A 26,823-nucleotide genomic window follows, 5' to 3' on the forward strand; every position below is an offset into this window, starting at 1 on the left:
TCACACCTTTTTCCATGAACTGAAATTATCTTCTAACACTGTATGGAAAAACTTCACAGTTATTTCCCTATGTTTCAGCAGCATTTGCACTGGATGAAATATAATGTGACCCAAGTAAAGAGGAAATTTCTTTGCCAATTCCTTAGACATTGGGTAATGTTCAACTTTTAGAACAAATTCATCATGAATCTAACCATAAAAAGAGGCCTGCAGTCACCCTTCTATGATTCTTTTAGTTTTTGCACCAGCACTCACTCTTTATTATTTTCAGCAACTTTTTCCACTCACATATTTTTATTGTGTGTTTTAGTGGAAAGTCCGAGATGGAATAACAACAATATGAAAAGGATAAGTTGTTATTCACCACATACAGTCAGTTCCACAAGAAAGTGTATGCCATTATCTGTATGAAATAAAAGACACTATTATGAATATACATTTACATGAAAAGTACATGTTATTACTAATTGCATAATTACCTAATAGTTAATCCAATCGCCACCATTATTGATTACAGCTGGCACCTTTATGGAATGCTTTTCATGAGATTTTCTGCATATTCTCTCAGTAATGATTTCCATATCATTCTGACTTTATGTGACAGCTGCTTCAGAGTATACATTGGCTTTCCTTTAAGCTTCATCTTAATATACAACCAAACATATTAAATCTGATTTGCATCCAGAGACATTGCAGGCCAATCCATCGTGGACACACCACTGTCTTGTTTCCATGCCGTACACGGCTGGCTGTGATGTTTTGGATCATTATCCTTTTGAAACACCCTGTTTGCCTTGTTCAAACCAAACAGCTTCTTGATGGACCTCAGAAGGCATTTTTGATAAAATATTGCACATTTTTTCAGCGTTTAAATTGGCTGTAAATAAGTGCAAATAGCCAAAATTGCAACCGACTGAACGAAACAGTCAACTCTCACACTGTTTATGTATACACTGCGCCAAAGGGCATTGAGTATAGATTTGAGATCACTACCAGAGATGTCGCTGCAGACATTACATTTAAAGTTGTGGCATACACTTTCTTGTGGAACTGACTGTAGATGAGGTGTTGAGTTGCAGACAGGCAAAAAGAAAAAGAATACTTGAAATATTTTCAGCTTTTGAACAAAGTCCTTCGCATCCAGAGACAGTGGGAATGTGTGTGTGAGTTGTTGTTGTGTGAATGTGTGAGGGTTCAACTTCTAAAGGACTTTGTCAAAAAGCTAAAAACATTTCTAGTCTTCTTTTTCATTGTGCCTGTCTGTGACTCAGTAACCATTCTATGTGGTGAATAGTGATCTATCCTTCCCTTATTTTTGTTAACATTTTAGTGAGTATCATCTCAAAATTTAATCCTGTTTCTTCAGCACCATACAGCTGATCAAATGTATAACTCTCTTTCTCAACCCAATCTTGAAATTCTTCACGAGAGAGTAAAGCTTTTATACCATCATCTGCTAACATATTGTCCAAAAATTCTAACTGTGTAGACTGTAACATAAGCCAATTTCACTTGCCAATGATTCTTTCTCATTGCCACAATTTCCAGAGAACACATTTGCCTTGGACATAATAGTGGGACCCAAAATGCACATATCACTACTAAATTGCTGTTGAAACCAGGAGTTGATGTCTTCATGTGTTCTCATGATAACTGTCAGCTTCATATTTTTTATCACCAAGAATAGACAAGGAATGTTCCACAAAATTTATCAAAGCTTTTTCTCTTTCATCTGCACTTTCAGCAAATGGCTACGGCTTCTAACCGTTATCAGCATGTTTTATTGCTTCTAATTTCTCCTGAAGTGAAAAAAACACTATGCACTTCTGGTTTAATGTTGTGTATGGTACAGCAACACTGGCAAGCAACTGAAACAGATGCAACAATTATGCTGGTGTTTTATAAGCACAAACAGCACCTGTTCACAATGCAGAATGAAAGCAGATAGTAACACTGTTAATGCAGCACAAGAGTGTTACCCCCCCTCCCCCTCTGAAACCTGGTGTCACTAAAAGTGCTTATTTGAGTACAACTGAACCATGTGAGTTAACGAGCATTTTGCTTTCATTTAAGTATATGGCCGAAAGGGTCACCCTTCAGGAATTGTGAAACAAACCCTGTCATCCAGGAGCGTGTGCCACAAAGAGCGCAGATTCGCCATGAGATGGGGAAACTCACAGACGTCTGTTGTGCTGAATGAGGCCTAAGTGCTATAGTGTGGGAGTGAGACAGGCGAGAACCTACGTCATAGGGAAACCCAGTAGAAGCCGTCTGTGGCCAGGGAGATGTAGCAGTGTTAAATATGGCAGACCTAAGATTGGCCATAAAGAGAAACACTTATGAAAACTATTTATTTCTGTATCAATTCAGAGAATGAAGCCCCAGTAATTTTAATCTACCATCCTTCATAAATTTTCATAGTGATCCCACTAAAAATTGAATATTGATCATCTCTATAATAGTTTAGGATTTGCTGTTAAAGTGAAATAAACAAATTTTGTAACAAAGACCTGAATACTAAAATCTGAACACTTCAGTCAATCTTAACAGTCAACATTTCTTATAGAAGTGCACCATTAAAATGACAAATGTTGTAAATATCAACTATGTAATTTTTTTTGTTTAAAAGATATATAAATTTAAATTATCAGTATTTTCACTTATGCATCAGATCATCATTTCCTCCACACAAAACACATTGAACAATGACAGCATGACACCTTATTGAATCATTAGGTAATAGAATATTTTTTGTAAAGTTTATTGCATAATAGTTACTTTTGTTCTTTATTTATTTATCACAAAGCACATTGGTGCAAGGCTACTGGCCATGGCATTCAAAGCTAAGAAGGAAATTGTTTTGGTTTTATGTAAAAGAATTTAACATTTATTATGAAATGGATAGTATTGTTACTTTATTTAGAACTTGAAAGTGGTCAAGTTTTGCTTATTTAAATATGTTAAACTAAAGTAGAATAAGCTGTAGCCAATCAGATGGATGGCTTCAGGAAAGGGAACTGCACTAGTCAGTTGAGCAAGGATGTTCAGAATGGCAGAAACACTGCTGGGGACTGGCAGAGGGACAGTGCTGGTGGAGACACGAAAGCAGACGGTCGATCTTTAGGTAGCTAGGAAGTAAAACGACTTAGAAAATTTTGCGTTGTGTGGTGTCGCAGGACTTAGTGCCTGAGCAGTGAGCAGCCACATGCCTGGTGTGAACTCTAACTTTTCACGTAGTTAAACGAGGTGGAGTATTGGACTTGTAATTCACGATGAGATTGTGAATGATCGAACTGCGTCAAATGTACATGCGCTCGAGTGCAATACTAATTCTAAATATGACCGCTTTCACTATTAGTTTGCTTTCAGAATGAACATTATTACAACCAAATTGCAACTGTATGTCCTAGATCATTTATGGGTCATTAATTTAGCTCTCAAGATAATTATTACTATTGTTATATGTTATATTAACATTGTATGTTTCATACAGTGTCACAAACTTGGCATCAGTCAGACAATTTAACCAAAGGGTCACAAGTGTCTAACTAGAGTGTGTAATGCAATACATGTGGTTCAACCACCAGACAAGTTTGAGCCAAGACATTTTGACGAAGAGGAATCGCTTGTGGGCCCGAACATCTTTGGGATGTTAGCTCGCAACCACAACACCAATGAAAATACATCCCTTAAGGTCAATAAAACAGCCCAATTCACATAAAATTTAATAGCAGGTTGAACTTATTTGCCTCCTAGAACTCTCAGATATTACATAGGAAGGAGGGAGCTAAAAAATCCCAAAATACTCACTTTACTGGAAGACAAACAAATGCCCATTCCAGCTTCAAACAACCAAAAGCTTGGCAATTTGTTCTTAGACAATGAATTTTCTATTGGACATAAATGTGTATCGAGTTATGGAACCAATAACTGGCATTCTGTACAATATTTTTTTCACTTTACACCAACAGAAATTTTTGAATTTAGTGACATGGCATGGCATGACATCACACTTGTAAGTTTAGATACCACAAAATCATTTGTCTGTTTACTTACCTGTTCTTTAATGGATTCATAGACTTCAGAAAGTATACTATCTGCATCAGATGTGACGTGTGCTCTGTTATCTAATATTTCATACTCTGCATCTGGATCTGGGTCAGAAAATGTAAGGTTGTTCTGTGAAAAGTGAAGGTATGAATTCCTTGTTGATCCTGTGTTCAGATTGTTAAGTGAAGTCATTGATGACTGGTGTGAAGTGGCTGCACTGCCTGTTTCTGGCGAATGAACAAAGTGGTTTCTTTGACGAAGAGATTCTTCCCGTAATGAACTCGATGAAGAATGCAATCTGTTCATAACTGCATCAGCCTCATTGAGTTTCATTGTTGGATTTCTAGGAGGTGGTGTAGGAGGTGACTCAGATCGAACTGCCTCATGATTTTCTCTTATATCATTAATGGGAGGCAATGAAGCTCTTTTGGCACAAGTTGTAGTCACACTGTCCGTACAAGAAATACCATTTTGATGGTTATTTTCTGCTCTGATTTTATCGGTCTGCATTGGACTTGATACATTTTTCCTTCCAGATTTTTTTTCATTACTTTGATTCAGCACAGCTGCCCTTAGTGCTGCAACATCAGCAATATTTTCTCCATCGAGGCTTTCATAAAATTCTTCATCCAGCTGCAAAACAAGAAAATCCGGAATAAATAAAAACAATTGTCAGCATTCACAGAAGCATAATTATATCAGACATACAATTAGAACAGTGCATTGTAATCACAACTTTTTTTCCCCTACAGCCGAAATGGCCTAGGATCCAGCTCATGAACCGTGCTCTGGCATGAGGGCCACAGCACTCAGCCCAGCTGCACACTTTCCCCATCACCATGGCACACTGTCTGTGCATGAGGAAGGGAGAACTGTGAATTCACCACATTTAAATGGCTATACAGTTGACTGCATATGACTTGGTTATATATTTCACGTTTCTCAACAATTCAGATCACAAAGAAAACAAATTTTCAGTACTACTTAATTATTTTTGGCATGCTGAAGACATATTATAAATTTTATCCAGTATAAAATGGACATAGGAGAACAATTTCACAGATTTTTACTCTCAGTTTGCCACATAATCATGACTTATTTAGTTTCATAACCAAAAAATGACTTTCACAGACCTATGTTAATCAACATGTTGAAGCACTTTTGTAATCTCTTTATGAAGACATGGAAACTCTACCCCTTTCTCAATTACCGAACTGAACTATGGGGCTGTGCAGCTGATGTACATTTAAAAATAATACTACTACAACAACAAAGAGCAATAAGACATATACATGGGAAGGGACATAGAGATTCATGTCTTGAAGTGTTTGTGCAGCACAAATATCTGACAATATATTCTCTATACATCTTCAAAGTAGTTATATTTTTTATAAGTCAACCAACAGAAGCTATCACAGGCAGTGATGTACATGATCACAAGTCTAGAACAAAGTGTAACTATTTCCGTAACAGAACAACGTTAAAAATGACTGATAGAAGTCCATATCTCAGTGGTTTGATTTGGTATAACAGGCTACCAAACTCTCTAAGAACGTACATGGGAAATGTTTTTATAACAAAATTAAAATCTTTTCTAATAGAGAAATGTTTATATTCTTTCAACGAATTTTAAGATAGTGATTGTACCATGAGGCACTAGCATATCAGTTGTAATGTGATAAATGTAAAAAATAGACATAAGAAGCAACAGCTACAGAATATAGTGTATTTTATAAGTGTAAATATAACCATAGTATTAAGTCTGACATTTGCAAAAGCCTTCATTACAGTGGCTCCACGCAAAGAAAATGGAAATAAATAAATAAATGTAGATACCTTGGACAATTTTAATATAAAAGGATTTGTTTTTAATACATGAAATACATTTCAAATCAATCAAATACATCTCCTTGTGGATAGGGACACTTTCAACTTAAATCGTAAATGGTGTCAAAAACAGCTCAAAAACAAATGTAAGATTCACAGTGTCCTCAAAACTTTCAGAAAACTGCAGTCAGGCACAGTAAATGAAGCTCAATAATAGTCTGTATTGACAGATTTTATTTAAATATGTAATAGCTTAAGCTGAATGCCAGATAAAGTAATGCACATAGATGATAAACAAAAAAAATAAGTGTCTGAAAAATAAAAGTTAACACAAACCAAAAGAAAACCAGTGTTGCCACCTTAAAATAACATTAAAATTTTATCACTAACACACTCCCTCAACGTTAATTGATGGTGTTACAAAAACTAAATTACAAGCTTTAAGTAAGTCCTAGTAAGGCTCTAAATTTTTCAAATTTTATTTTACTTAGGGCTTTGTCAGGATATCCGCTTGTTGTTCATTTGTGCTAATGTGCTTTAACAGAACTTTCTTAACAAAAACTTTCTCCCTCACAAATTTTAACATCTATATGCTTAAGTTCATGATCAAACTGTGGGTTTTTGCTAAAGCTCATTGCTGACATCTTCATAAAGTACAACAGCTCTTTGACTGTTAGAAAAATTACTGAGCCAATGGGTTCACTAGTTGCTGAACTTAAGGCTACAAATTCTGATTCTGTTGATGAAAGAGACACTGTGGATTATGACTTAGATGCCCATGATATACTATAAACTGAAACTTGAAACTCTGAGCTACCTCCACTCAAAAAGTGCATAATTTTAGAGATCACGCAGCCATACAGTCCACAGTCACACTTATAGAGGCCACCAGGGTTGGTCCCCTGGCAAACTCTGATGAGCCACTGAAGAAACAATATTATTTATGCAATCAGAAATGAATGCTTGGCCTATTCTGTAGCCTGTATTACTGTTGTCCAGTCAATGTGTTCAGTGTTATGCACAACCTGTACTTCATTGTATCTTACGTGTTTCTCTATGAAGTACTACGTTCCATAAATTGTGGTTGTTCTTGCTGCAGAAAACTTAGCAACAGTGAGAATTACATTTTCGCCATGTGACAGTGTCAAGTCACCCAACGAATGTCTCTATGGAAGAAATACTCCAACATCTCATTGCCCAGCAGCAAGCTTTCACAGAACAACAGCAAGCTCTCGCTGCCACTCTAAATCAAGTGGCCGCTGCATGTTCACAGCAGGTTATGCAGGTTACTCTCCCATCAGAGCAACTGTTGAACTTTCTGGCATATGATGGATGAATCGGCTGAAGATTGCGACTCCTACAAGACATGGTTACACCAACAATGTCACGTTTTTTGAGTGGATGATGCAAATCTGTGTAGGCGTTTCTTTCTTTCTTTCTTTCTTGGCTTTTGCCATGCATTTATCAGCTCTTGTGCCAACTCATGCCTTCACAAGAACCAGCCATCTTATCATTTGATGAAATGTGCAAACTTCTCTCAACCTATTACTGTCACAGACCACATGTCATTGCAATGTGTGTAGAATTTTATCGTTGTGAGAAATGTCCAAACCAATCTTGTAGAGCCTGGGCTGCAGAATTACATGGGTTGAGCCATTGTCATAAACTTGACACTAGTATACATCATGAATCCTACACTGATCACTTCAATATGAGAATCCGATGCTTACAGATGTGCTCAATATAGCACAGTTCTTTGGAATGTCACAGGCTGCAGGTGATCAGTACAACCTTTGACTCAGTGTCTCATGTGGCAGCACTGATTACGGCCACAGCAACAATAGGACATGTCACAGCAGCAGCTATATGCCCCCCATCTGTCTTGCCCATATTGCTTCATCCAACATGAGCATGCTGCATGCCCTAAGCATTGGGTGGTTTCCAACAAGTGCCAAAAGAAAGGCTGCATTGCATCAGTGTGTAACTCCTCTACAGATGTGGTAGACACAGTAGACCAATAGACATTAACTGTACCTCTATCATGACTGTTTCACCAAACAAATTGTTTATTGGCTTGTGTGTATTTAAGTAAACTGCTAAAAATGCGAGTGGGCACAGGAGCTGCATGGATTTTAGTAAATGCACAAACATACATGGACTTGAGCTCCCCTCCCCTTCACACAAGTTTCACGGAAGTTGTTTAGCTACAATGAACAGCAGATTCCAATCCTAGGATGGTTCTCCACTCCTGTCTCTTATAAATCTGCTGTTCGCCCTTTCACCTTTCTTGTTGTGGATCATTCCCATGCCGCAGACTTGTTCGAGTTAGATATATTTAACACTTTCAGTTTCCCCATTGCCAATGAGATAAATTTAGTCTCAGATAAAGTTCCACATCAGCAGCTGGAGTCCTTCTGCTCTGAGTGTTTGTCTCTGCTTTCCCCTGGGCTCAGTTGTATTACTGGTTTTATGGCCCACATTACCATGAAAGAGTCCACATGCCCTCATTTTTTTAAAGAGCGACAGGCTGAAGTAGACCATTTGATGTCGCTTGATGTCATTCGGCCTATTTCTTCCAATGAATACGGTAGACCACTGGTCATCATAAACAAGCTGACAGCTAAGCTTCATCTTTGCAGCAACTTGGTGTCACAATTAATTCACAGTCCATGATAAAAACTTACATTTTGCGCCACCCTGACAAGTTGTTTGCAAAAGTAGCAGGCAGCCACTTCTTTTCCAAGACTGATTTGTCGTTTGTCGGAAGCATACCTCCAGCTCCCCTTGGATGAATTCACTATGGCGCCTTCTTGTTGCCAATTCCCTTTTTGGCCTATACCAATAACAACACTTGCCTTTTGGTGTTACTTGTGTGCCTGCAAGTATTCAGCATTTTTTAGAACAGCTGACAGCCTCTGTACCCGGCTGCATGAGTTACCTTGATGATATCATCATTTTGTGTTCTTCCACTAAAGACTACTTTAGCAATCTTAGGTTGCTGTTTTCTGCTTTTCAGTCTAAAGGTCTCAAGTGCAGTGTTACCAAATCTCAATTTTTTCAGCCAGGCATAGCTGGGGACACTATGCAGCTAATAGCTGCTTGCACTCACTGCATTCAGCAAGAGGTGGCTCTGCAGGCATATTTTTCCACCTGGCCAATGCTGCAGCACCCATGGGAGCATCTACATGTCCATTTTACTGGGCCCTTCCTAAATCAGTATTGGCACACTGTAGTGGATGCCTATACCAAGTTTCCCTATGTGGTGCATTGTCTCTCCACATCTGTGGTGGCCATTATTTTCACCATCTAAGATTTTTACAGTTGAGTGACTTCCATATACCATGGTTATCAATAATGGCCTCCAGTTTGTTTCCTGAGAATTTGCATCTTTTTGTCAGGCTAGTGGTGTTCACAATCTCACAGCTAACCCGTTTAATCCTCAATCTAATGATGAGGCCAAGCACATGGTTCGAATGTTTAAAACTCTGATGTGGAAGCACGTATCCAGCAGGCCCCCTGAAGCTGCTTTAGACCTTTTCTTGAATTTGTACCATTTCACTTCAGTGGGGGACAAGAGTGCAACACATGTGCTACATAGACACCAACCACAGACCCTCCTTCATCTGATGCATCCAACACTGTGTCTGCTGGCACTGCCACAATGGTTCTGGCGAGGTGCACCAGTCTGGGCTCAAGGTTTTGGCCGCCAGCCGAACTGGGTTCCTGCCATTGTCAAGCATTGCTGGAACTGGCACCTCTGCACACTCCTGATGGAAGGATGTCCTGTCACTTTGACCAGCTGCAGCCATGCACAGTAAGGTCTGCTCCAGAGGGCCCACTGCTGATGCCTTTTCCTGTGTTGCAGACAGTCCAGTTCGCGCCACAGCACAAGTCGCTGCCTGGCAGATCGCTGCCTGGGGTTCCTGCCTCTGCTCCCACTCCTTGAGTGCTGTTGATGATGCAGTCCCCACTGCGCCTGAGGATGTAGCCATCACAGCCACCGCTGCCACCAACACCGTCGCCTCTGTTGCTGGGTCCTGTGTAGCCATCGTCTCCAACACTCCCACTGGTGCCTCTGGTGCCAACTGCTTACCTTGACATGGACATCATTATGGAGATGCTGACCCTGGTCCTGCTCCACAGCCTCTCAAAAGAAGGCAGGATGGCACACCAAATCACCTCATCACCACTTCCATCCCTATTCCCTGGTGTCTGCCCATCGCATGCTGCACCAGCCACCATCATTGGGCAATGAAATGGATGTCAGGACAGTCATTGGTATTTTCTGTGACTTGTAATATCAGTGCTTTGTGAGATCAGTGCTCTTTTTTATGGTACCAGTGCTTATTTTCTGTACCAGTGCTTTTTTTCTGTACCATGCATTTTCTGTACCTAGTGAATTTATTTATGTGGTTTTCCCAATCCTGGAAGGGAAGAGTAATGTACCTTCACTCATGACCCATATGATATCAGAGATCGTGCGTCCATACAGCTCATAGGCCTGCTTACAGGGGCCACCTGGGACAGCTCCCTGGCATGCTCTGGTGAGCCGCCAAAAGAAACAATATAACAATATTATTTAAGTAACCACAAATGAGTGCTCAACCTATTATGTAACCATTATTACTGTAGTCCAGCCAATGTGTTCAGTGCTGTGCACAACTTGTACTTCATTGCAACTTCTGTGTTTCTCTATAAAGTACTACATTCCATAAATCACATTTGTTTTTGCTATAGCAATAACCACCTGTAGACTTTCTACACACTCTGTCACCAGCCCAATCAGAGGCAACATAATGAATTACAGTATGAGTACAATTCTTATCCCCTGCATATAACAGGTTAGCTATAGGGTTCTCTTAACATAATGCAATACATGTTTTAAAGCATTCCATAAATCCAGACTTGTACGTGGTTGGTAGCTGCTTAGAATAATTACTGCTACACAAATATCTAGTCTAGGACCTAACATAGCATACACCAATGACCTATCAATTTTGTACAACTTTTCTCAATAGCTTCATTTTCACATTGTTCTCTTCTTAACACATTGTGTTCAAATTGGGAGTTGAAACAGAATTCCATTCAAACATATCAAAAACTTTTTGCACTTTTTCAGACAGGCACTATGACAAATAATAATAGTACCCTCCCTTACATTTTGAACAATATTCATACCTAAAAAGGTCCTAGTCATACCAAATTCGTTCATTTTAAAGTTATCATTTTATAACAGCTTTAAATTGTAACTTTCATTCTGAAAAGTTGAAGTTGTCAACAGATCATGAATGTAAACACATAAGTTGGTTTTCTTGTTACTTTCTGTCTTTATATACAAGTAACACTTAAAATTGCATCTTACAAATCCTAAGCCAGTTATTACTTTCTGGAATCTAACATTCCAATTTTTATGTGAGTCCTTTAAAACATACAAAGCCATTCTAAGTTTACAAACTTTATGATTCATTTTACTGGAGCATCCACTAGGTAACTTAATGTTAAATTCTCCAACTATCTCTTGACAAAGAAACCAACTAAAAGTACTTGTTGATTGGTGGGGTAGTTATTCTCAATAAAAATAGTCAGGAAAAGTCTCACTGAAGTTAATTTTGCTACCCATCTGTATATCTCTCTATAAAACAATCTTTGTTGGAAACCTTTAGCCACAAGACAAGCTTTACAAGAAACAACATTAGCTTTCTCATGTCTTTTTGGCTAAACACCCATTTTGTGTCAATAACACTACAATCATTTGGCTTACATACACAGTTCCATGTATTATTTTCTTAGAGGGTTTGCAACTCTCCAGCTATGACACCCTTCCAGTTTTCAGCATCAGTGCAAGACATCATTTAGTGCAGGTGCTGGGGTCATCATCACTCACTGCAGTCAAGAGGCCAAAGTCATAATCCTCTACGTAATTCAGGCATTGAATATTCCTCCCGTGTCTCAGATTGTATCTCCTCTCATTCTTATCATCTACATTTTCCACTGCATCCTCATAAGAATTTTCTCTATTTTCAATGATTTCTTGTTCTTCTCTAAGCTAACTTCTATTTTCTTCCACAATCTCAATCCTCATTTCTTCTTTATGCCCTTCTCATTCTAAAATTTTATCTACGTTCTCTTCATCACAACAAATGGTATCTGTTTCTATAACAGGAACATCAATTTCCTTCTCCCTTGTAGATACTGCTGGCAGCAAGAAAACTATATCTCCGTGCACCCTAATTTTCTTTGTGGAAGGTATAAATATTCTTCACCTCTTCACAACCATAAGCAAACCTATCTTGTTTCTGGGGTCTAGTTTCAAACTCTTTTGTCTGAATGCAAGGACAGGCACATGAACATCACATATTTTCAAATCTTCTCAGGGTTATTCTTTACCATAAATGGCGTCAAAAGAAGTTTTGCCTCTGACGGGATTGGACCAGTTCAATTTAGTACATAAGCCACCATGTTAACTGTTTCAGTCCAGAAATGTTTGGGCATTCCTCAAATCACTGAAAGAGCAGCTTCAACAAGGTGTGCTTTTTTTTCAGCTTTTCCATTTTGTTGCAGTGTGTACATGGTGCTTCTTTGATGGGTTAAGCCATTTTCACTCAAAAATGTACCCAAGTCAGTAGTCATAACTCCTGTCCATTATCACTTCATATAACTTTAATTTTCAGATCTATTTTTCTCTCAGATTTTGCAGTAAAATTCTTGATCAAACCTTTCACTTCATCCTTCTGTTTCACAAAGGATACTTTGTGATAACTTCAGTAGTCATCCTGCAAAAGCAAAAAATATATCACTCCTCCAAGCAAATGCATCTCCATAGGACTGCAGACATCTGCCTGAACCAGTTCAGGTGTGACATTAGCTCTTAAAAAAGTGAAGCGGAAAGGCAAGCAGTGTTGTTTACCTGCCAAACACTTTTTACAAGAGACAAAGTTGGCCATGAAGTCCACTCCTTTATGTGACAAGAGCTCTCTCACATGTGTGATGCTCTGGTGGCTCAATTTTTATGCCAGACACTCAAGTTTTCAATATTTTTAGACAAATTTACCAGACCACTATCAATATCGACTGATGAAAAACCGCTAGTGTAATTACTGTCGACCAATAGAGTGCATTTTGTTTGCACACATCAAAGTAACCATTGACAGTTCTGATTGTGACTGCTTGGGGAACACAACATACAATACATTTTACTGACACATCTGGATAATGGATAGACTTCACTCTCACAGTTCAAGAATTGACATTGTTTCTTGTCTGACACTAAACACATACACTGTCCAACACAGTTCCCACCAAAAACAGATCGACTTTCAATTCCATCACAAAAAGCACTCCAAGAAGTACTGTTTTGATAAATTTAAGCCAATTCCCTACATACGGTTCCACAGTACTGCATTCAATCACATCAAGAAGACAACCACCACCCACAATAACTTTTACTGAGCTTCACAAACTGTCCAGTTTCTTAAACAATTCTCTTTCACTGTACATATTCTCACTAGTATTTGCATCCATGAACCAATAATCTGCTAGGTCAACTTCTTGACTCATACACATAAAGGCATTTACATACTGAGCCTTTTTGCCTTTCTTGGACTTCAGCAACCTGTAATCTACTCCAAACGACCTCTTTTCTTACAGTGATTGTAGTTCCTCATTTCTCTCTCCACTTTATTTTTACCTCCTTACCATGAGCATGACAGGTAATTTTTTTCTGCCTGCTTACACTGGCCAAAACTACCTCAAGCTGGTCAGACTGATTGTTTCTGTCCTCGTCAATAAGCAATCTTGAAGTTAACTCATTAAGTGTTTGCTTCTCAAAGGGGACAGATTCTCATGCTGAATGGAAATGTTTATATCTCTCTGGAAATGACATCAACAACTTGGTTTTTATCATTTTCTCTGAAAGTGGTTCAACTGCTTGATTCAGTTTACTGTTGATTTCTTTTATTTTCAATGTAACTGTAACCACTGAGTCGTCACCAAATTGGTATGAGAAAATTTTTTGCTGAAGTAGGCGACTGCTCACTGCAGACTCTTTCTCATACAAAGTCTTCAGTTTTGTCCACACGCCAGCTGATGTGGAACACAAAAGTAGATGCATAAGTGGCGCTACCTCCGTCCATGTTATAGCATCTTTCTGTGCTTTTGCATCCTTTTCTGGCCATATTTTTCCCTCAGCTTCTTTCTCCTTCAGAGGCTTAATAGCGATGCCATTGACAATTTATAAAAAGTCTTTTCCCCTAGATATCACTTCCATTTGGAATTTCTGCACTGCCTAGGGGTCCCCTCCAGATGACTCCAAACACTGATGTGTAAACTATTCTATAGTGCCATGCCAACACTTCACTGGTAATATCAAATTTCCTGTTACTCATGATGCCACCAAAAAACTCTACCACTACACTGAAAAACAGACTTATACACCTGGGCCCATAACCTGTAATCAGCCACAGTAAATGCAGCTCGATAATAAGTCTGTTTGGACAGAATTTATTTACATATGTAATTACTTATAGCTTACACTCAATGGTGGCTGACAATTAATTCACACAGAGAATACAGAAAAAACAGAAGTACCTGAAAAATGGAAATTAACACAAACAAATAGAGAAACAGTGTTGCCACATTAAAACAACATTAACACTGTACCACTAATAGAAACTATCCTTGCAATCCTTTTATGGCCACAATGAATTCTTCAAATCTCATGTTTCCTGTAATGCCAGTGGCTCAGGGAAATGGATGGTGTTTTTTTGTCGGACTTTGTCCCTTCCACAATGTGATTTTCTTTTTAAATGCATCCCCATCATATAAGAAATTAGGCGTCTCTCACCTTGCAGTGACACTGTGGGCAGTGTACAGTCAAGTCCATTTCTAATGTGACATCTGCAATCCATTCCAGATGTTTTGATTTTTGTTCCTACACTACTCTTTCCTTCATAATTTCTATAACGGCAGTTTTTAAATCAAAAAATTATTTCAGACCTGCCTCTTGATTTAACCACATACTTTGAAGTATTATACACATTGTGTCTCCATGCATTTCATTCAGTTTCATCAAAAACCATTGGAAATGAGACAAGAATAATGCATGCGACTTCAGAAAGAAACCACCAATATTTTCAAGTGCTCCATTCATGAAAATTCAGCACAAAGTGCTTCCCGATGTACAGAACAATGAATCTGGTCTACTGACCATTGTAATTTTTTGCTCTTTCGTTGTCTACTAAATTTTGAAATTCTTTCTGTCATTTCATAACAAATTTGCTGTACCCATCAATGAAGGAACTGTATAATACATAATGAGAATTCTCATCCCTCCCATCTGTGATCCTCATTCAGTTTTATGAGCTTATGATGATAGAGTACTAGACTGCCTCTTTGTGTGCAAACTGTCAGTGGACTTGTGAACATACTTCATACCACAAACCAATAGTGAAGTATTAACAGTGCTGACACCATGATTCTGCTGAACTGAACAGAGTTGCGCTGACCAAAACATGCCACACCACAATAGTAAATGAAATGTCATGGTGTATTGAGTACTTCTGAGAAGGACAGTGCAAAGCCAAGATAGGCTGAGCCTTGGCATGCACACTGCCTGCACACCCGTCTCGTGAACCGTATGATGCACCATGATCAGCCCTGCTCTACAATGCCCCCACCCATTTCTGCAAACTTAACAATTATTTACTGTCAATTGTTAATATTCCCTGAAAACTACTGAGTGGAATACAAATAATGAAAGGAGTTAAGGTGTTATGTAGTCAAGTGCCATACAAACAAAATAAGGTGTCATGTAGATGAAAGCCACACGAACAAGAATGAAATTATTGCTAAGCATTTTGTATAAATGTCCTCCCACAGTGCATGTGTGCACACACACACACACACACACACACACACACTAGTGCTACCAGTATGTCACAGACTGGAATACTGACACAAATGCAATTGATTCATTCATTCATCATCTTCCACAGATCCCATCTTAAAACAGAACCTTCAGGGATGTCGAATGAGTCAAGATATACATTAACAAAAGAAAAGCAAATCATAAATATTTAACCCGTACAATGCATTGACAACAAGCTATAACTAATTTCTTAATACTATTTGTTATTACACTGGCTAAATGTAACCTGATAAATTAGAGAGAAATCCATCACTTACAAAAATAATCTGTTGCTTTCTCAGGTGTATTAAATATCTGCTATTTCTCAGGCAAGACATTGTATGTCATTGTGAAAGCTCCACAAGATTTCAGAGACACAGCTGATTGATATCTTCAGGTGTGACACACAATTTGCTGAACTATAGCTGAAGCTTCAGTCATGTTTCAGCAATGTGTTTGTCACACCTGAAGATGTCAGTTAGTTGCACCAGTGAAATACTGTGATATCTTCCTATGTCTCAAATGAGAACTATTTCTACAACTAGTCTACCAGAAAAGCCTTAAGCAACATATAATACTTCTTTGATTACAATGGTATATTTTTCCAAGAAAACAGCTATCTACATTTGTAACAATGAAGGCCCTTTTAAATACATTACTACTTTTCATGCAGCTTCACAATGAACACTGCTACTTTCCCAGACCTTGGATCTAAATAGAGAATTTGAACAAGTGGCTAATGAGACACACTTCTTTATTTTCTCTGGAACTGGTCATGATTTTTGAATTGGTCATCATTCCCAATTTCTTGCTTTATGTTAGATGGGAGCTTGTTGAATACCTCTGTATTGAAGTACATACCTGTGTTCTAAAACCTAGATGAGGAGATAAAGTTTACTTTTGTATTGTGGTTGTGTAGGTCACCTGAAACTATTGTTTTATTTTTAAAAAAACTCCCTTGCAGATTAAAACTGTGCACTAGAACAAGCATTGAAATCGAAACCTTTGCCTTCTGTTGGCAATTGCTCTATCAACTAACCTACCAGAGCAGAATTCATGACCCGTCCTCACAGATTTACTTCTGCCAGCACCTCATCTTCTACCTTCCAAACTTCACAGAAGTTGTCCTGTATTTTAATGTACTGTAAGAATTCCAAGGTCCTTAACAAAACCTCTGCATGACGTGTGGTTATGAACTTTACTCAGTATTCTTATTGCTCAGTTGTGCTGAATAAATACATCATTTATTTTAGGTGCACTGGCTTAGAAGATTTTTCCATAAATCAGGGACTGAAAATCTGTAAAATAAGCCAACTCTCTATGTTGAGTCAACACAGTGAGGACTGAGCACCTTGATTAGTTTATCTATGTGTTGACTCTGTTTTAAGTTGTTATCCAGTTGTACCCCCATGGAACTTTATACAAAGTGTTTCATTTAATGTATGACCTTTAACATCTATTTCTGGTGCTAATAGGTCTTTTTTGGCTTGTTTGAAACAGCACAATCTTCATGTGATTAAAACTTAAATGTGTTCTTTGAACTAGTTGTAGGCTTGTTCAGCTATCATCTGAGCTGTGTCTGGGAAGATTGAGTTAGGACGCTTGATTAGTAGTCCCCCATTCCAGGGTTAGTTCCATTTCTTTGACCTTACTGTTACGAAAATACCATCAGTGCATGAGGAAAGGTATGAATGCTTTACCATTTTAGTTTGCAAGTAGAATTTTGCAGTCCACACATTTGAAGGCTTTGGCAAAGTCATAAAGTATACCAGTGGGATAATTTTTCTTTTTTAGCTCTGAAATGACTTCATTTGTGAGGTCTTGTATGACTTTCTCTGACCGAGCGAGGTGGCGCAGTGGTAGCACACTGGACTCGCATTCGGGAGGACGACGGTTCAATCCTGCGTCCGGCCATCCTGATTTAGGTTTTCCGTTATTTCCCTAAATCACTCCAGGCAAATGCTGGGATGGTTCCTTTGAAAGGGCACGGCCGACTTCCTTCCCCATCCTTCCCTAATCCGATGAGACCAATGACCTCGCTGTTTGGTCTCTTCCCCCAAACAATCCATCCAATCCTCCTGCCACCAAACTTCACTTCACTGTGACTTTCTCTTTGGAGAACCTGTTACAAAAGCCCAACTGAGGGGCAGTTAGGAAGTACTGCGCTGTAAAAAATGAGCCTGTATTCTACCACAGGCCACTTTCAATTGCTTCTTCATTGATACCTGGCAGATACTTAAAATCTTATAATAGATTTATAAGTAAAAGGAGGTCTCATTTATTCCATTACCTGTTCTGCCCAGATTTTAGCTTCAATGGCACCAATGTTGACAGTGCTTATAATTTCACTCCTGAAAAAGATATGCAACTAAGTTCACAAGGTAATGGAAGTCTTATATCAAGTACAGAACACCATGCTGCAACAATAATATTATACTTAGGAATAATTGTTAACAAGACAAGAGTAGGGGAGTCAGGGAACTGTAGCTAGCAATTTGGAGGAGGGCAGCAAGTGTGCAGGGTAGGAATGTGGGGAGAAGGGGAGGGGGGCAGTTCATGGGCTAGGCATGTGACACACACACACACACACACACACAATGGAGCTGTTGAGGTGCAGTACACAATGACCATGGTGTGGAGGTATGGACTTGAGCTGATGACAGGGCAGAGGAAAGGCTAACTGTTGGCTAGAGGATGTGGGGACAGTGGGTTAGTGGATTTTGAGGCCAGGATTACAGGAGTGAACGATAAGTTTATATGAAACTGAGACTGCATACGAATTTTCATCTTTCTGGGTCTACTATTTAGCACCTTCAGTTTATCATAAAAATGCTTATTTTGACCAAAATATTGCCCTGATCAAGCTGAGACTAGTAACTTTCAACTGTGACATACATTTGCACATTCTGAACAATTTTTAGCTTTCTACCTTCATTATTTAGCACCACTTACTTTTCTTAATATACGATCAAGTTTCATATAGAAATATTAACTATGTGACTCCATTAAACAACCTCTATTAGTTTTCAAGTTACTTACTAAAAATCAAATTTGGAATGAAAACATCCTTATTCATAATAGATAAAGCATCATTTGTATTTGTTATAGGAAGTTCTAATTACAGTACTCGATTGCATTGATGAAATAATACAGCTGTACCAAGTTTCAAGACTTTATTATAAATAAAAATCATTACAAGGAAACTTAAAGAGGCACTTCTGAGATCATGTTCTACTGTCAGTTCCATTCTAAAAATTCTAGCCAGCAAAGTTTAAATGCACCTGAGAGAAAACTTTTCAGTAACTACAGCAAACTCAACTTTATTTATATAAAAATTAAGAAGATTATAAATTGTTAAACAACAGAGATATTAATTAATACATGCATGAGAAATGGGCCATTTAGATGCCTAGAATGGTTGATGGCAGATGTTCTGTTCGGAGGTCCACTGTGCCATATACAAATAGCACTAGTGAAATGGTAAGAAGAGACACTTCACACCAAGATGTCAATCTGTTCACATCAGTCAAATGCCTGCAAGCACTGTGCCTTGGATGGTCTCACAGCCATGTAGCTACCAAACACATTTCGGTAAAAGTAGCAACTGAACTTACGAGGGGTGTACACCATCCTGGATCACTTACATTTCATGGAAGTAACTTTTTGTGTGCTGCGTGGCAAGTGGCGAGATTATTTTCCACTTTTAAGGCAAGCAATTAACTTCGATTATTAGAAGTCAGGATGATAGACCATTGTACTTGGAATTTTCTGTAGAGGTCACCTCTGAACTGTTCATAGTGATGTTTCGAATAGGGACATTATTATTATTGTTATCAGGAGTATTATTATATTTTGTGTGTGAACATTTACAGAACACATTGATAAGTTATAACTCAAAACTTCTACTTATGGTCACTGTTCCTGATCCTGCTGAGTAAATAACAGGTAGGAATATTTTCTTTCAGTGAGTACAAAGAATAATGTGGACTTGCAGGCTGGAAATGGTCAGTATGTTCTCCATCACTTTCTGGCTGAACACAAAAATAGTTTCCAGGCTCTTATAAATGGGGAATATTAATTATTTATTTACCCGCTGCCCCACATATGGTGCATCAGCCAGGAAACTGAACTGTGAAAGTGATCGGTACAAAACAGGGAGCTCAGTAGGCACTAACACGATATCAAAATGAATGTGACAACAGTCTCAAGACTTGCTCATGAGTGTGAAAACTGAATTGTGAATATCAGCCTCACTAATCTTGAACGTGATGGAAGGAGGTCAGAAGATAACACTATAGCATGGCTACCACTGGTGCTAAGGTCAGAAAAAGATGGTGTATCATCATGGAGCTATGTGGATCTGCAATATATCTGCAACCTACTATGCATGCTCACCAGTGCCCAGCCCCCCTTGGAGCTGCTGCAATAGGTGATAGTCACTGCCATCCTCATCACTACAGCTGCTGCTGCTGCCTGCATTATGTTGCAATGTGCCACACTGCATTTGCTGGTACACTGGGAAGCCATCACTCATCAAGGTCAAGCAATTAAGTCAAGTCAAGAATATTTACAGCCTTTGTTAATTGTTTCTAACAGGCTATTAAAAATGCAATCTAATGATAAGGATGATGTGAAAGTTAAGATGGAACCAGTACTTGAATCCTTAGGTGATGTTAGAACCAGTTTCTGATGATGAAGACGAAAAAGTTATCAGACAATGAAACTGAGTTCAATATTTCTGAAATTCAGCCAAGTCAGTGAATGCTAGAAACTCCTTTAAAACTGGTTGAACTGCCGAGTGGCAAGGTGGAGGCACCGAACTGGATGCAGTTACTGTTTTCTAAACCTTAATTACATCACAAATAACTGTACAATAAGATGGAATCCAATATAAACACTTAAGTAAGAGTGAATCTAGTAACAAAGAAGATTTCAAAGATGCAAATATTCTTACAGAAGTGAGATTGTCGAAAAGAATTGGCAATGATTACGAAGTTTGCTCTAATCGATTTGAGGAAGTAAATAATAAAGTAAATGCTTGTCAAAAGGATATTAATAAAGTGAAATCTGACAGAAATTATGTAAGGCTGTTGATAAAAAATTTTCTGACAGCATGGAGGCATTAGAACTACAAGTAGAGGAGCTAAATACTAGTATTACTAACAGAGAAAACAGAGTAACCTCTGTTAGCTCTTGTAATAATACTGAGCAGCATGTTGCTTCAGTTGACAGTGCTTTCATCAGATATCATCAATTTTTATGTTTTAGGCTAGACAAACCTTAGAGTTCTAGAATGATTTTGACAATGTTTTGTCAAATGGATAGTCAGAACATGAGAAAATTTCTTTCATAAGAAATCATTTATCAGGAGATGCTTTGCAATGGTCAGCTGATAGAATGATTAAATGCAAAAGGCTTTCTGAATTTAAAACTGCATTTCTTAATGAGTACTTGTCATACAACAAGCAAAATGATGTTCTGAGGGAATTTTGGAGTTGTAAAACGTTTACTCCAGGTTGTGAATCAGTTAAAGAGTTTTCTAGAAGGTGGGTTCCATGGCTGTCACAGTGGATAGAGCTCCTGCTGAGGAGCAGGTGCACAATAATAATAGGTCCTCTAACAGTCCATTAAACAACTGAAATAATGACCGTGAAAATGTGAATGTTAGAATACGGGTTCAGAATACACAACCTAATTATTGTCGTCAATCCCATGGTAGAGGAAAATGGGGTAGAGAGCCACTGTGCTTTCACAGTAATTACTGTGACGAAGGCAGAAATATGAGTAATGTACTGTTGAGACAAGACGGAGAGTGAATGCCACCTGATCTGATTCTGAATTGAATGATCATAAAAGGGTGCATGTGGGAAACTAAGTTCTGTCTATGAGGAAACTAGCACTCACCAGGCAGAAACAGTGTCACAGCCAATAACAAAAACACAAACTACAGTCAGTCAGCATGCAGAAACTGATAACATGGATGATTAAATAGAAACACACAGCACCAGTGATGTGCTAAACCACTCTCATCACATAATTGACAGCATTTTGGACACATTACAAAAATGGGACAAGAAGGAGCAAGAAAACACTAAAGATAATAGAAAAGCACAAATTAACAGGTTTGAATCAGATAAGGACAAAGATGAAGTAAAGGTTTATATCTTTGACCATAATGGCGATCTGAAGGCTTAAGTTTCAGTAGAAGAAGTAGAATCAGTTTTATAAGGTTCTGAAAAGGAGGAGTGTTAGAAGAAGGGAGTTGCAATAACAATGAGGTCAAGGAATCTATTATCTGTATTGACTTACTACAAACTGTAAAAACAGATGACTGTATTATAGATAGCAATGTTGTACAGGGATGCAGTTGCTCAGAGGCAGAGAATAATTTAGCTGATTTGCATCAAACAAAACTAGAAGAAGTCATCCAGTGCTTTGATTTAAAATTGGTGGACAGATTGGAAAAGCCAGCTGTGGATGTAGAGGTTAATGACCCTATGCATCTGAGTATAAATGTACTTGCAACTGAACAACATTACTTTAGCTGGAAACAGATTGAAAAGGATTTAATAGAAGACTTGAGGAACCTGTTCAAACCAGGATAACTCACCCTATTATACAAACTAACATCTCTAGAGTAGCAGTGCATTGTCTTCTTGATAGTGGCAGTGAAGCAAATGCTTTGTCCCAAACATTCTTTAATTCTATTCCTAATAAGAATGAGTTAAACGTTATGAAAATAAGTGGTTTAAGAATAACGGGTGCAACTCGAAAAGTTTCTTGACCAGTATAGCATGAAGCGTTCATACCAACTGGTATAGGTAACATAATAATAGATCATCCTTGTTTAATCCTGCTCAGTTTAAGTGTTAAAATATTAATAGGTACAGATCTTTTAACAATATATCAAGGAAAGACTGACTTTGAGCAGAGCCACTTAGTATTAACTTTACCAGATTCTCAAGTGGTTAATGAGTCTCACATTGGAAATTATGTAGCCAGTAATAATGAAGCATGGGAACTGTCTATTAGAGTAATGAGGAATAAGGGATACTTGCAGCAAGATATTGAATTTGGGAATAATATCCAAGATGCTAATGCAGAAAAGAATTATATCCTGGAAGAAATAAAAGCTAAGGTACAGTGATCAAATCAAATTTCTGATAAACAGAGGGCAGAATTAAGGGAAGTATTAACCACTAATCACAATGTATTCTCGAATATTCCTGCTGAAATTAAGGGATATGAATGCCATTTGAAAGTAAAGCCTGGGCAGTTATTTTTCAAAAAACTTATCGTATACATGTTTTGAGCAAGCAAGATGTTAAGAAATAAATTCAACATTTGTTGGCATGGGATGTTATTGAGCAAGCAATTAGTGTATACAGTAATCTTGTTGTCATGCCTAAGCATGACACAAGCATCAGATTAGTACTGGACACACACTGGCTAAATAAAATTTTAATATGAGTGAGTGACCATCCTCAAAATAAGGATGAAGGATGAACAGATACAAAAGTTCTGAGGAGTTATGTATCTTACATCAATGCATATATACAAAAAATAGAGGGAAACATTTCACGTGGGATAAATATATCTAAAAACAAAGATGATGTGACTTACCAAACGAAAGCACTGGTAGGCTGATAGACACACAAATAAACACAAACATACACACAAAATTCAATTTCAACTCCTTTGGTTCCATCAGATTCACCTGGTCCTACTCCAAATCCCATGCCACTTTCCTTGACATTGACCTCCATCTGTCCAATGGCCAGCTTCAAACATCCGTCCACATCAAACCCACCAACAAGCAACAGTACCTCCATTATGACAGCTGCCACCCATTCCACATCAAACGGTTCCTTCCCTACAGCCTAGGTCTTCGTGGCAAACGAATCTGCTCCAGTCCGGAATCCCTGAACCATTACACCAAAAACCTGAAAACAGCTTTCGCATCCCGCAACTACCCTCCCGACCTGGTACAGAAGCAAATAACCAGAGCCACTTCCTCATCCCCTCAAACCCAAAACCTCCCACAGAAGAACCCCAAAAGTGCCCCACTTGTGAAAGGATACTTTCCGGGACTGGATCAGACTCTGAATGTGGCTCTCCAGCAGGGATACAACTTCCTCAAATCCTGCCCTGAAATGAGATCCATCCTTCATGAAATCCTCCCCACTCCACCAAGAGTGTCTTTCCGCCGTCCACCTAACCTTTGTAACCTCTTGGTTCATCCCTATGAAATCCCCAAACCACCTTCCGTACCCTCTGGCTCCTACCCTTGTAACCGCCCCGGTGTAACCTGTCCCATGCACCCTCCCACCACCACCTACTCCAGTCCTGTAACCCGGAAGGTGTACATGATCAAAGGCAGAGCCACGTGTGAAAGCACCCACGTGATTTACCAACTGACCTGCCTACACTGTGAAGCTTTCTATGTGGGAATGACCAGCAACAAACTGTCCATTCGCATGAATGGACACAGGCAGACAGTGTTTGTTGGTAATAAGGATCACCCTGTGGCTAAACATGCCTTGGTGCATGGCCAGCACATCCTCGCACAGTGTTTCACCGTCCGGGTTATCTGGATACTTCCCACTAACACCAACCTGTCAGAACTCCGGAGATGGGAACTTGCCCTTCAGTATATCCTCTCTTCTCGTTATCCGCCAGGCCTCAATCTCTGCTAATTTCAATTTGCCGCCGCTCATACCTCACCTGTCTTTCAACAAAATCTTTGCCTCTGTACTCCCGCCTCGACTGACATCTCTGCCCAAACTCCTTGCCTTTACAAATGTCTGCTTGTGTCTGTTTATGTGCGGATGGATATGGGTGTGTGTGCGAGTGTATACCTGTCCTTTTTTCCCCCTAAGGTAAGTCTTTCCGCTCCCGGGATTGGAATGACTCCTTACCCTCTCCCTTAAAACCCACATCCTTTCGTCTTTCCCTCTCCTTCCCTCTTTCCTGATGAAGCAACTGTTTGTTACGAAAGCTTGAATTTTGTGTGTATGTTTGTGTGTCTATCCACCTGCCAGCAGTTTTGTTTGTGGGTCTAGTTAACCAAAAATTTTGTTCCATGTTTCTATTTTATTTATGTACACAATTTGTAAGAACCCACTAAATCGAGTTTAGATGATGTGACTTACCATATGTGTGGATGGATATGTGTGTGTGTGCGCGAGTGTATACCCGTCCTTTTTTCCCCCAAGGTAAGTCTTTCCGCTCCCGGGATTGGAGTGACTCCTTACCCTCTCCCTTAAAACCCACATCCTTTCGTCTTTCCCTCTCCTTCCCTCTTTCCTGATGAGGCAACAGTTTGTTGCGAAAGCTTGAATTTTGTGTATATGTTTGTGTTTGTGTTTGTTTACACAAACAAACACAAACATACACACTATCGACCTGCCAGCGCTTTCCTTTGGTAAGTCACATCATCTTTGTTTTTAGATATATTTTTCCCCACGTGGAATGTTTCCCTCTATTATATATATATGTCTATTAAAGATAAATATGTCTGTTTGTGTCTGTATATGTGTGGATGGATATGTGTGTGTGTGCGAGTGTATACCCGTCCTTTTTTCCCCCTAAGGTAAGTCTTTCTGCTCCCGGGATTGGAATGACTCCTTACCCTCTCCCTTAAAACCCACATCATTTCGTCTTTCCCTCTCCTTCCTTCTTTCCTGATGAGGCAACAGTTTGTTGCGAAAGCTTGAATTTTGTGTGTATGTTTGTGTTTGTTTGTGTGTCTGTCGACCTGCCAGCACTTTCATTTGGTAAGTCACATCATCTTTGTTTTTAGATATATTTTTCCTAGGTGGAATTTTCCCTCTATTATAAATATATATATTAATTTTGAGAGTTAGTATTAAGAGAAATTTAACTTAAATCAGTTTCATTTAAAAGAGGTCAGATACAGTAATATCACATGTTCCTAATATTTAATTTTGTTCAAAAATAAATAGGGGGTGATGTGGCAAAACCAGCACTGGATCACCATGATAGAGACAGAGGTGAGTGAGTGTGCCAGAACTTACCCCATTTCACTACTACCAGTGCCACTTCATCATATCACACCCGTGCTTATAATACAAAGAATTGCAACATAATTTAAGAGTGTATGCTTCAGTATATTAATGTTAACATTGTGAAATCTTACAATAATCAAATCAATATGTTTCACTATGTGTATTACTTTAAGAAAAAAAGTGGCACTAAATAATGAAGCTGGAAAGCTAAAAATTGTTCAGAATGTGTGAATGTATGTCACAATCGAAAGTTACAAGTCTCAATTTGATTGGGACAATATTTTGGTCAAAATTGGCCTTTTTACAAAAAATTGGAGGCACTAAATATTAGACTCAGGAAGATGAAAATTCATATGTATTCTCATTTTTATATAAAAACATTAACTATATGAGTCCATTAAGCTGCCTCTATTAGTTTTCAAGTTATTGGTCAAAAATCAATTTTGGAATGAAAATATCCATAGTCATATTAGATAAAGTATCATTTGTATTTGTTATAGGAAGTTCTAATTACAGCACTTAATTGCAATGATGAAATAATACAGCTGCACCAAGTTTCAAGACTTTATTATAAATGACAATCATTACAATAAATCTTAAAGAGGCAATTCAGAGTTCATGTTCTAATGTTGATTCCATTCTAAAAATTCCAGCGAGCAAAGTTTAAATGCAATTGAGCTAAAACTTTTTCAGTAACTAAAGCAAACTGAAAAAGGGGCCATTTAGATGCTGCTACCTGTGCCTTTCGGATGTCAACTGTGCCAACATACAAACACCACCAGTGAGACACTTCGCACCAAGATATCAAGCTGTCCACATCAGTCAAACAACACGTGCGAGCATTGTGCTTTGGATGTTGTAACAGCCAGGCAGCTACAAAACGAATTTTTGGTAAAAGTAGGAAGGGAACTCACAAGGACTTTACACCAACCTGGATCGCTTAGATTTCATGGAAGTAACTTTTTTTGTGTTGCCCGTAATGTTGACAAAACTGCATGGCATGTGGCAAGATTA

The 26,823-nt window shown here is 38.5% G+C and overlaps 1 protein-coding gene across 1 annotated transcript in view; it reads right to left on the reverse strand.

Moving 5' to 3' along the window:
- Positions 1-26,823, reverse strand: part of LOC126473170 (uncharacterized protein DDB_G0284459-like) — a 424,439-nt gene that overhangs the window by 70,693 nt on the left and 326,923 nt on the right. Inside the window, exons 13-14 of the mRNA XM_050100050.1 lie at positions 18,072-18,132; positions 4,057-4,683 (exon numbers count right to left, since the gene is read on the reverse strand). Of these exons, the coding sequence (XP_049956007.1) occupies positions 4,057-4,683; positions 18,072-18,132 (688 nt within the window). The remainder of the gene's footprint in view (positions 1-4,056; positions 4,684-18,071; positions 18,133-26,823) is intronic.

Source organism: Schistocerca serialis, chromosome 4 (assembly GCF_023864345.2).
Source record: "Schistocerca serialis cubense isolate TAMUIC-IGC-003099 chromosome 4, iqSchSeri2.2, whole genome shotgun sequence".
Lineage (NCBI taxonomy): Eukaryota > Metazoa > Arthropoda > Insecta > Orthoptera > Acrididae > Schistocerca > Schistocerca serialis.